This window comes from Nannospalax galili, unplaced genomic scaffold (assembly GCF_000622305.1).
Source record: "Nannospalax galili isolate Female #2095 unplaced genomic scaffold, S.galili_v1.0 scaffold120, whole genome shotgun sequence".
In the NCBI taxonomy this organism is placed as follows: domain Eukaryota; kingdom Metazoa; phylum Chordata; class Mammalia; order Rodentia; family Spalacidae; genus Nannospalax; species Nannospalax galili.
Genome location: NW_008350324.1, coordinates 6,254,443 through 6,266,805, shown reverse-complemented (window position 1 = coordinate 6,266,805; position 12,363 = coordinate 6,254,443). Strand labels below are relative to the sequence as shown.

Genomic DNA, 12,363 nt, shown 5'->3' with positions numbered 1-12,363 from the left:
TAAATAAATAATAGACTTGGAAACAGTCAACATCATTCAATAGAACACAGAGACATCGAGTAACACCACCGCAACATGAACACTGGTCCAGAACTGAAAAGCTAATGTTAATTCCTATGTATTGATATGAACAGATGTCAGGATACACAGTTTAGCATAAAAAGGGGAGTTCAAAATGTTAAACTTGAATTTAGTTTATTAAAACATTTGTTTCACAGGCATAGTGAGTTAGCACCCAGCAAGGAAATCCACTCTGGCCCACCATATCAGGCCACCTCCAGCCAGGTTTGCTGCTCAGCACTCAAAGGAGGTATCTCCTATGAACACAGGAATGTTGGCTCGCTCCCCACAACTACTCAGAAAGTTACCCAGAGGAAGAGGGTGGCCCTGTGGAAGATTCTTCCCTCTACCTAGACAGCCTTTCTGCACAGCCCTTGCCAAGGGCTTCAGTTCTCACCTATCACTGTGGAACAGACTCCCCTCAAACATGTGATCCCTCGAACATTTCCCAAATACTTCCTCCAACAACAAGGAGTTATCAACCAAACTATTCAAACCAGGTAGCAGCAAAAGAAGCCACTGCTGCTTCTCAGTAGAACCTCTGAGGAACTCTGGGAACCTCCATTTCTACTTAGGGTAAAGCTCTGTAACTTCTGTCGAATAGTTGCACAAGCCACACTTGCTCATCCCGTGTGGCTGACTTGGTTCTGCAGGGCCAGTTCGGCTCAGGCTGCTCTTGGAAAACTCAAGAAGCATTCTGGCTCCCCAGAAAGCCTCACAGGAGGCTTGGTCATTGGGCCACTGCACCTGGAAAACCATCAAAGCATTATACACAGAAGCATGCTCTGCCAGGCTCTAATACCTGCCTTCCCACTTGGGTACCTCCTGGCCCTGTCTGACCCACTCTGAACTCAGGAGAGAACACTGCCCCACAGAAACCCCCAGACCACCTCTGAATCTAACTATCATCCACCCACAGGTCATCTCTGCTCCTTCCTTATTCACCATCCAGCAGCACAAGTCTAAGAGGAAAGCATGCATGCCCCAGAAGACCTTACCTGGCTGGAGGGCAGGGGCTGGCTCAGCTCCATGGCAGACACAGGTCCTGGCAAGGCAGATGAGGCTGGTACCATCTCCAGGGGGCTGGAATGGGGACAGTGTCAGGATAAGCTCTATCCTGTACAATTCTGCTTGACACATCAGTATGGGGATGACTTTTATAGTACAGGCATGCCCAGGACAGATATTTTTTACTTAACCTTGCAACCAAAAATGTTATCTTAGCTTGTTTACAACATAGACAAGCTTTTTGAGCCTTGCGCTTTGCTTGTGACCTGGGCATATAGCCTTAATCCCTTATAACCCATTCTTGCTCTTGACCCAGAATAATGTAGGAATGTGTCTATGTTCTGCATATCAATCAAGCAACTGCTGCAAACAGCAGGTATTTGTTGGAAGCAACAAAGATTATCCCATTTTTGTTGCAAACAACAGGGATAATTTACTCTGTAGGGTCAGAGGATGATACAGTTCCACTTTTACTACCCTATTTCATCCTGTATATACTGTTTCAATAAAAGAGAGAGGAAGGTCTCTGTTCAAAAGCACAGTTCTGAGGGTAATCTGAAGGAGCAGGTGCTCAGAACAATCTGGGTGCCCTCTTGGCTAAAATGGATGCTAAGAGTCAGGCTGTCTTTATCCAAGCATTGCCATAATGTGACACGTAACACCACACACCAGAACAGGGGGCGCCGGGTAATATGATACCCATACTCCTACATTTACACATCAAAACGATTCTATGGTGATTAATGAGATGACTTACACTGCTCTGTCAGGGGGAAAAGATATGTGCTAACATGAACAGGGTCACTCAGCAGGTCACAGGGAGCAAGTGATGAAGGCATCAGAGCAAGCTCATGGAGATGGAGGAGATAAGCAGATGCAAGCTCTTGTACTAAGAAGGGAGGGGCCTGAGATGTGAGGGAAGGGAGAGGCCACTGGGGCCAAGTCAGATGGAACAGTAAAGGCAGCAGGAACTGGACAGACGCCATGCTCTGGTTCCCAATATACCTCCTAGAATGCTCCATAGGAAACACGGGCAGTGCTGAGACCACACATGTGTGCAGACGCAGCCACAGTGGCCTTCTCTGTGATTGCTACAAGCCCCTGACACCCAGATGCCATTACCAGGCAGAGAGATGAGCATACCGCTGTCCTTCTGTAGCATGGCTTGGGACTTAGACATAAAAGGAGGTAGGGATGCTAACTCAGTCCCAGCAGGGCGAATCTCAGTAATTACAATGAGCACAAACCAGAAGGGAGAAAACAAGCGCCGAGCTGGGGATGGTGTCAATGCCTACAGTCATAGCATTCAGGAGGCCAAGGCGCTGGAGTTCCACGCCAGTCAGAGCTACACAGTGCGATCATGTTTAAAAAAAAAACTTAAAAGAAACCAGAGTATACAATATATGATTCTATTTATAATGAATTCTACAGAACTGGTAGGTAATTTCCTCTGAGTTCAAACATCCCCTCCAGGATGCAAGGGAATTAAATAAACCTCATGTCTGGAAAAGTTGAAACAAGACTCACAAAGCCCCTCCCCCAGGTTCCAGAGGCAGTAAACAAGGCCCAGGGAGTGATCAGCCCTGGGGGCTTGAAGTAGACTCAGAGCTGAGCTGTACCTGAGGGAGACCAACTGCCTAAAGGTTGTACAGAGAGCTCAGGGATGCAGCTTTTTGAGTTGGGCTTTCCGTGCTGCCTTTGCGTGGACCCTGCCCCTGTAAGTAGCCCCATGAACTCATTGGTTGGCCAAACTATGATCTTCGGTCTGTCATGGGTTCCCTATCTGGGATGAACAGATGTTCATTCATATCTGCTCTATAGTGTCACACAGCATGAAATCTGTGAATGTTTACAATAGAAGCAAATCTCTAGTTCTGGTGTGGCAGAGACCTGGTGGGTGAGGAAGGAGAGTGCTGGCCTGGCCTTCCTTATCATGGCTTCATGTGAAAGCCACACTGAGAAAAGTGGGGGTCTCTCCACCTACACAGTGCAGGTAACTGCCACCCACTCTTCAGTGACCCTGTCTACGTAAAGATTCAGGGCCCTCGGGGGAGAACAAGGACAGGCAGAAGGTACTGGACAGGAAGGTGAGAGGAGGGTAGGACTGCCATGAGGAGAGGCCATGCCTGCCGTGAGCACCTCCCCCACCTATAGCAGAAAGTAGAGATGGGGCGCATCTGCGGTACAGATTTTCTCACAATCCAGCCATCTCAGCAAGCACAGCATATAAAGCAGGAACTATTTCCTCTTTCTCAAATGTTCCCCTATAATTCTGTCCTCACTGGGTATCTGCCTCAGTCATGTGGCCCTCTGTACTAGACCCCATGTCCTGGGAACATGGCCCCTAGTGTAGTCAGGAGAGGTGTCCACTGGAACAGGATACAATCCCTCTTCATCAGAGGACCCCAGTCCACCCTGTCACATACCAACCCCAGCTGTCCTGCCTGCGGTCTCTTGGACCTATCCCTCAGCCTGGAGGCCTTGGGATTCTCTCAATCACAAAACCTGAGATCACCCTGGATGCTAACCATCTTTGTTTCAAAATTTTCCTAGGACCTTGGACATCATCTCTCCACCACAGGACCCCAGATCACCCCACATACCACACACCTCTGTCTCTGCAGTCCCCTGTCCACAGCCTTTGTCTATGGAACAAATACCAGGAAGAAGTCAGTAAGGCCAAGGGAGACCTCTGGCCAGTGATGATCCCTACACAACACCCAAAGTGTGGGATGCCTACGTAAGCACTAACATTGGAGGTGTTCCTTTGTTGAGAGAAAGACTGTTAAAGTTTTCAGAAATTCATAAGGAAAGGAATTGATCTGCAAAATCTGAGGTGGTGAGTCTATTATAAAGTCCCAGCCTGCCTGCCTCCATAGCCTGCAGAAGGTATCGTCTGAGCCTAGGGCTCTTTGGGCTTACCTGTGGGGGACAATGAATTTCGGAGCCTGCAGCGGAAGCTGTGTCATTCCTGCCTGCCCACCGCTTGGGCCTGGACTCTCCTCTGGGTACAAGCTCTGAGGATTACCATTGTGCGTATCAGTAAATCCTACAGATAAAGAAATTCCACAAACCACAAGTGAGAGGAAGGAGTGGCAGCCGGGGCTGTGTGAAACCAGCTCACCATCCCTCAGGCTTCAGCCTCCCTCCCAAGGAAGGGGCCCACAGAACCACCTCAATGACCTATCAGGCCTCCAGAGATCAGGTCAAAGTCCAGCTGACTCCAAGCTAGGCTTTGCCACTCCGGGCCTCCACAATACCCAATGCCAGAGTCCAAATATGTCCACAGTCTTGTCCAGCTGCCCATGTACATCAGGTTCTTGGAGCAGGTACACAGACCCGCTTGGCAACCTGCCTGCTGCAGTTTTCACCTTGACCTCTCACTTTAGGACTCACTGAGCTTTCCCTGAGGCTGAGCTCTTGCTTCCTCACCCTGCCCTTTGGCTTTCTCTCTACCTGTGTCAGGGACTATCTTAGAAGACTCTCCACTTTTAAAAACAAGCTAATAAATTTACTCATTTCTGGGCAGGCACACACAGAGGAGAAAAAAGGAGCAAGACTGCAAGATGCTATTCTGCTCTGGGTCTGTGGTATAGTAAAACCAGCACTAACAAGGCCTGGCCTGAGACCAAAACCAGGGGCCTAGGGCAAGGCTTGCACAGACCTCTCTCCTGGGCACCAGAATGCCCACCTAACATGGTAGCCAGCTGCTGAGGGCTGTCGGAGTCAAAGGGCCCTTTGCGACTTCACACTTGGTTCCAGCTCTGCTTCTGCTGCCTCCTCGGTCATAAACAACTTGAGGGACTCTGCTCTTAATACAGGGGATGAATTGGAAGTGCCAGCATGAATAGCTTGAGTCACACATAATGGAAAAATAGGTTCTGTCTTCTCTCTCCAAGAGAAGGAGAAGTGAAAAGAGACACCCAACCACTATCCACAGTTTTGAAGGTCAAGAAGCAAGGGCAGGCTCATGGCATGAAGTGTCTCACAGGGAATTACACAAAAATGTAGAGCTGGGGCTAAGGAGATGACTCAGTAGGTAAAGGGCTTGACATGCCGGTATGAGGACCTGATCAATAGCATGTATGTGTAATCCCAGTACACCTGTGATGAGATGAGAGGTGGAGACAGGAGAGTTCCCAGAAGCTTGCAGGCCAGCTAGCTGGGAGTGCACAGTGGTGAACACAGGCCAGCCAGCCAGGTGTGCACAGTGGTGAACACAGGCCAGCCAGCCAGGTGTGCACAGTGGTGAACACAGGCCAGCTGCATAGGTCCTTACAGGTAAGTAGGACAGCAGGGGAAGGAGACACAGGGTTCAGACACTGTACTCCATTTTAACTCTTTCCTGTCTTCTTTTTCATTCATGTGCATTTTTTCTAATAATACAGTAAATGAGAAATAATCTGGGATATTTGTAAAGGAGTCTGTTCTGACTGCAGTAGTTCCAGGTTTCATCAAACATTACACATTCAAGGAGAAAATCCTGGCCCCACCCACACTTTCTGCCCCCACACAGGACCCAAGTAGTGGTAGTGGCTGCAGCAAGAGTTCATTCTGGACAATGTGGACCCACCTGCAGGGTTGGAATCACCAAGGGCAGCAACAGTCACCATCACAGTGGTGTCTGCAGGATGTAATCCAGAGACAAGTCCAGGTCCACGGCCTGACTGTCCAGTGTTGAGGCAAATTTCCTTGGAGGAGGGCAGTGAGAGGGGCATCAGCCAGGACTCAGCAGACAGAGGGGAATCCAACACGCTGCTGCTAGCCACCAGAGGGTAGAAGCCAGGGCCGGGACAGACAGAAGTAAGGTTGGCAGCATGGTGACCAGGCCTGTCCTGGTATATCTTACCTCCCTGCAGTGACCTGGAAGACATGGCCAACAGTGTGCCTCGGTGGGTAGAGGCTCCCTCAGCCCGGACCAGAGGGGCTTGAGAAAGAACTCCAGCCAAGATCAGGCATGTGGAGTTAAGCTGCTGACTCATCACTAAACACCCTGCCTGCCCTGCCCTGAGGCTACAAGGGCTGGGCTCCGTGGTGCTCACACTCACTTAATACAGTCTGCTACTTAGAACCAGAAAACAGAAAATGATTAGCAAGACCATACTATCAAGTGGATAGATGCTGGGTAATCTTAAAGGAGCAAAAACTGGTTAAAAGAGCATCATACAGAAGCTGACAATAGCTTAATAAATATTCCACAAGTGCTAACAGGCCTCAAACAGGTGTGATCTAGACTTTTGTTTAACACCAACAACCTCAGCCACAGCCTGCATGGCAGATCCTATCACATCCTCATTTTGTAGGTGAGACGTTACATGAACCTGCCTACCTGCCTAAGGTCACACACCTGGGCGGCAGCTAGCCTGGCCCCTGGCCCCATGATCTGCCAGCATTGGGCAGCAGGCAGCAGGCTTGGGCCTCATCACAGGGAACGGAGAGCAAGGAGAGCCTCAGATAGTGCAGCACATCAGGGCTGCTGCTAACTCCGTGAAATTTCTAAACAGTGTTAAAACATAGAAATAAACAACCCCCAGAGTCAGGGCCTGGCACAACTACCAGGGTTAGGGTTAGGATTTAGCTCTACCCAAAAGGGAAGGGGATGGAACAGGTAAGAAGGTCCCCTCCTCCTGAATGACCGTACCTAGCAAGCAGTGACTGGGAGGCTGTCTTGGCTCCAGGAAAGCTCACAGCCAGGGCCAGTGGCCTCCAAGATCCTTGGGTGGTCTGTGAGGACTGTGGAAGTCCACTTCCTTCACATGGTGCTGAAAACAGACAAGAGAGAGAGAGAGAGAGAGAGAGAGAGAGAGACAGAGACACAGAGAGAGAGAAGGCTGTGTGAAGCTTCAGGTCCTAGCGTCCTACCCAGGGGAAAGCAGCTCCACTGGTTAGAAATAGTCTCTGATCATCATGATATTCTTGACCCTTGGTCTGACTTCAGTCAAAACTGATGGTTCCTAATTATGATAGTGGAGCTTTGGTTCACTTCCTAAATCTACTCATTACCCTCTCCTTCCAATCATGTGATACCCCATCTCCAGACCAACATAGTCAATCCTGAGCCAACAGGGTCAATCCTGAGCCAGATTCTGTCAGAAACCAGCCCCCCCCCCCCAGTGAAGCCCTTGGGTGACTCACCTGACCACTGAGGAGACATAGCCACAAACCCGTAATGGTTTCCTGAGGGCTGTGGGGGGTCAGTGCTCTTCTTTGCTCTAGAGGCTCTTGACACAGCCTGCTGGAGAAGGGTTCTCTGACGATGCCGGTAATTGGCAAACCAGTTGTACACCTGCTCAAGGGTCAATCCAGTCTCCAAAGCCAGTTTCTCCTGCCCCAAACAAGATATCCAACCCTGAATTACAAGGATGTTCTTGTTCACCAAGGAATGGGGACAGAGCCCAGTCTGACCCTTTCAAGGACAGCAGAGACAGTGGACTACCAACAGGTGCACTGGAAAAAGCATTGTCTTATGATCATGTGCTTTAGCAGAGAGTAACACACAGGTCCTGCATCTTGAGCTGAGCCAACTCCATGCTGGACTAGATGAAGCCCTGAGCTGCCAGTACCCTAAGCTGAGGAAAGGGCCAAACTGAGACTATCCTGAGCCTCTGGATCAGGGCCTATACTGCTCCCAACCCCCAACCAGAGGGCCTTCCCTTGCCCACAGTAACCCCAAGCTTGGGATCACAGAGCAGAGGACTAGTGATAGCTACAAATTGACCAGGGTGAGAAGTGGGCAGTCTTATGGGAGAAAGTCAAACCCTGGAAGGCAAGGTAGAGTTCAAGGCAAGGTGGAGAACACCAGTACCTTGGGAGATAGACCATAGAGGGGATCCAGAGGAGCCCACTGAGGGGAGGAGGAGCCTCCTAGAAGGAGAGGGGAAAGGTAGAGGAGCTACCTGGTGGAGGGGGAGCCACTTAAGGGAAGGAGGACCTGCCTGGGAGGAGGGAAGGGGAGCTGCCTGGGGGAAGATGGGAAGAATCAGCTGAGGGGAGATGTGATGCCTGTGACAATACCTGCATAGGAAAGCTACGTGGAGTGGGATGCCCTTCTTACCCGCTGGTCCTTCTTAGGGTTAGCACACACGCCCGAGGCAAAGTCCTGCAATTGACGCCGAACCTCCGGGGAGAAGTTCCGGTTCTTGGGGCCCTCGGGGCAGAGGGCGGGAGGTGGTGGATTCCTAGGTGATGAGAGGTTATAGAGTAGGACCCCATTAGCTCCCTGCTCAAGGCCTGCCACTCAGAAGGTGAGGTCCATGTCCCTGTAGCTCACAGACTTCTCCTACGGATGCCCCTCCATTACACTTGTAAGACCACAGCCTCTCCCACAGAAGCACACACTCCCAGCGTACGGTGTCCACAGAAATCAATGAGGTATCTCATTGGGAGCACCTGAGGGTACTGGGACACCTCAGTCCCATGGTCACCCCCATGGCCACCCCTGTAGTTGCCTCCATGGTCTCCCCAGGTTCACCCCTCCTGTACTGCTCTGCATAAGCTTCCCCAGGGCTTATTCCATGCCTAGAGCGAGTTCTGAGGAGCATCCTCCAGTCCATCTCACATCCCAGGCACCTCAACTGACCTGATTCCCATTTCTCTAAGATGTCACCTGCTGGCCAGCCACACTCTCCAGTCATCCCCATGAACTACTAAACCTGTAAATCTCCTACCTTACATATAAGCCCTCCTGACTCCCCTTCCCCTCTAGCTGCCCCTGACTCAATCCCTTACCACAGAACTTCTCAGACAATACGCAGGACTGCCGCCCCTGACCCTCCATATACTGTCACATCTCAAGAGTATCTTATCTAACACATTCCAAAAGGAACCCACCTGAGACTCCAGACTCTCCCCTAGTCCAAACACATCAGCCTAGGAGACGACAGCTAAGGAAGCCAACACAGCCACCCTTTTACTATGGCCACAGGTTAAGGACTGACCTATATTTGTGAAGGGTTGGAAACACATTTTTCCAATATCTTCTATCTGCTCCAGGGCACCAAGCACCTCTTAATCCCTGGCTTCCAACCTTGCCATCTCTCTGTCTGGTAAGTCTACCCATGTGGTTTCCCCACTGCCTAGGAATTTCATCCAAGGCTTAGACAGACCTGCACTAACCATCTGCTCAAAAGTAGCTCTCCCCACAGCCAATACCTACATAGTCTCTCTCAGTCATCTCATTGTCCACATACCCCCCATGAAGGGATCCACTTTAGTCCTTGTCTAGGGTCCTCTGCACTCATCCCTTGGACAGCTTCAGGAAACCAGGGCCTGTTCTATATCCAACACGTAGCATCCAGGAAACACCTCACAAATATCCTGATACCCTGACAAGACACCACACCAGGGCTGCTGAAGGCTGAGCAGCACTGTGCTGGACATAAGCCTCTGAGGTGCTATGACCAAGGGTGCTATGTCTCAAGGGTGATTACCTGCTGGGCTTCTGAGGGGCTGACCCACACCACTTCATTATCTGGTAGACTATGCAAGAAAATCACACTGGTCTAAAAAAGGAATGCACATCTCTTCCTACTGCAGTGACTGTGCCCCTGAGCCTCAGGAGCCCTACATGACTTGGTGGGTCAAAGTGAGGCCTGCATGCAACACTCCTCTTCTGAGAGACTCTTAAGACAAAGAACAAAAGCTCCATGGTCTTAATTGTGTAGGGAGGGATGGCCTTCCTTCTCCCATGCAACACCTCAGACAAGAAACTCAACCTTTCTCCACCAACTTTCTCATTTATAAGTGATGATGCTGAGAGCAAAAGTTCTGACAACGGTAACAGTAAAGTTACCCACATGAGACTCTCTCCAGTACTAAAACCTTCTCATCCTGCATCCCCCAGGGACCAGCCTGGATTCCAACATGAGGATTAGATGACCAGAAACACACGTGCTGAGCAGCACCCACTTGTCCTCCACATTCACTGTCCCCATCCACAAGCTCCTTGGCTCACCAGACTCAGGTGCTGATGGGAGGTAGACACACTCAGGATGCCGACATGCATGCAGCTCTCTACCTTCAGCCACCTCGCTGAAGTGTCAGGTGGAGTTGGAGATCAGTGATGGGCACATGAGGGTGTGACAGACACTACTCAAGGTCAAGGTGTTCGTTACATTATGACAGACACTGCTAATGTGTGGTTTCCTGTCCCTGTTTCCACAGCTCCCTTGGGGTTTGGACGGCACAAATACAGCCCTGGGAAGCCCATGGAGCCAGCACAGACAAGAACAGATACCTTTTCCTGCATCGGAACTTCTGCACGGGGCTCAGCATGGCCACACCCATCTTCCTCATGGTCAGGCGGTAGTGGACATCATTCCAGAGTTTCACCAGCTCTGGGCTGCCCCCTGGCACCTGGCACCCCTGTGCAAAAAGCCAGCTGAAACTCAGTCACTCTCTTCCACACCGCAGTGTGTAGGAACCTGTCTGCCACCCACACCAATCCAGCCTCTGAAAAGGCAGTGAAGCCTGTGGCAAAGGCAGTCATCTGGATCTGAAGCCTTAAATCCACTAAGTACTGATGTCCACCAAACAGTACAGGCCCTCCAAATCCCCAACAGGCCCTGAGGTGTGACCTGGGTCAGCCAGCCACCTCACAAGCCATGGTAGATACCTCATGTCACTCATGAAGAGACCAGAGACCTGACCATAGCCCCTTCAACTGAACCAGGCAGTAAGGAGAGCAAGGCCTGGTGACTGCTCTGGCTTGCTCTGCTTACCTGGCTCTGGACAAGAACACCCTTCATAAGCCAGGTCTCCACCCACTTCCTGGTATGGAAGCCCCATCTGCCCCTCTGGTCTCAGCTACCATAGTATCAGGTCATCAGACACATCTGTGCGCTGTCCTGAGCTTCTAATCCTTCTCCTAGGGCTTCTCATCACCAGCGTCGCCAACTGTCACTTTTTTTGGAGACAGGGTCTCCCTGTAGCCCCAGATGGCCTAGAACTCACTATGTAGACGAGTCTGGTCTTCATCTAACAGAGATCCATGTGTCTCTGCCTCCCTGGTTCTAGGATTAAAGACATGTACCAAGCCGGGCATGGTGGCACAGGCCTTTGATCCCAGCACTCGGGAGGCAGAGGCAGGAGGATCTTTGTGAGCTCAAGGCCAGCCTGGTCTATATATTGAATTCTAGGACAGCTGGGGCTACAGGGAGACCCTGTCTCAAAGACCAAAAAAAAAAGACATGAACCATCACACCCAACCTGGATAGTATTTTTGTTGTGGTTTTGACACAGACTTGCCTTAACCCACAACTGTCTTTCCTCAACCTCCTGAGTGCTGAGTTTGTAGATGTGCACCACTACGTCCGGCTTCAGGCCAGATTTTGATGCTAAACATGCTGAGGTCAAACATGTTACCACACGAGTACAAAGACCCACTCAGGATGGAAATTTGAATCTGTATGTTCCCCCACGGGATGTCGCCCCCTACCCCAAAGGAGGATCACATCATATCCACATATTTGCCTATCTGCTGGCACAGCGCCTAGCACAGGACCACCACTCAATACAGATTTAATAAACAGTAATTGGCTTGATTACCAAGCTAGTAATCACTTGGTCAAGTGAGAGTGGGCTGCCCTGACAAACTTATTCACATTGGAGACAGTAGAGACTTCTGTCTACACCCAAAGTCCCAAACCCAGTCCTACCTCCAGAATCCGGAGCGCTGCATGCAGCTGCTCCTGCTGGACCAGGACCCGGGCACACACCAGGGCCACATTAGCATTGTCCAGCAGGTGCTGACGGTGCTGGCTATGCAGAATGGCTGCCACCAAAGGCAGCACTTGCACAAGATCATCCTGGAGGTGTTGACACAGCCTGCCTGCCAAGGCCACCAGCTCGGCTGGCAGAGGATAGGTGTGCCCATGCTCCCTCAGCAGCCTCAGGAAGTTCTGCATCCCACAAGAGTGACTCTGCCAACACAGAATGGTCAGGACAACACCAACACCAACCATGTCCCTCTATCATGGGTCCTCAGACTAATTCCCTGGGCCTCAGACACTGGTGAGGGAGGATAACTCACCTGTGAAGAGGGAAGGGAGGTCTCATGCATATTCCCTCTAATCTTCCCAAATTGTCTGTGCACAGACCACCCAGTTGGGCAGTGTCTGCAAACAGTCATCTCACCTGACTGAGACTTAGCCCTGGGCCCTGGCCTGACCCTCTCATGTCTCCTCCAGGATCTGATACAAGCTATGATCCCATTTCCTTTCAACCTTGTGTGGCTTTTGGAGGTTAACCTAAGGCCCTGGCATCCACCTAACTATAAGCAACTGCCCTTTTGCACAG

The 12,363-nt window shown here is 50.7% G+C and overlaps 1 protein-coding gene across 1 annotated transcript; it reads right to left on the bottom strand.

Moving 5' to 3' along the window:
• Positions 1–627: 627 nt before the first annotated feature.
• Anhx (anomalous homeobox) lies at positions 628–11,972 on the bottom strand. The gene is made up of 8 exons (XM_008847545.1): positions 11,724–11,972; positions 10,304–10,431; positions 8,123–8,246; positions 7,204–7,393; positions 5,642–5,995; positions 3,991–4,117; positions 1,059–1,143; positions 628–807 (listed from the first exon to the last, which is right to left on the bottom strand). Exons 1-8 carry the CDS (start codon positions 11,970–11,972, stop codon positions 628–630), a joined length of 1,437 nt encoding a protein of 478 aa, XP_008845767.1.
• Positions 11,973–12,363: the final 391 nt, after the last annotated feature.

Excerpts from the sequence above, each read along its gene's own strand:
- Anhx (XM_008847545.1), bottom strand. The coding sequence starts at position 11,972 with ATGCAGAACTTCCTGAGGCTGCTGAGGGAGCATGGGCACACCTATCCT. Across the intron at positions 5,996-7,203 it reads TATGTCTCCTCAGTGGTCAG|CCCCTCTGGTCCGGGCTGAG; the intron begins GTGAGTCACCCA and ends TTCTTTCTCAAG. Across the intron at positions 4,118-5,641 it reads TGGTGATTCCAACCCTGCAG|GATTTACTGATACGCACAAT; the intron begins GTGGGTCCACAT and ends CTTTATCTGTAG.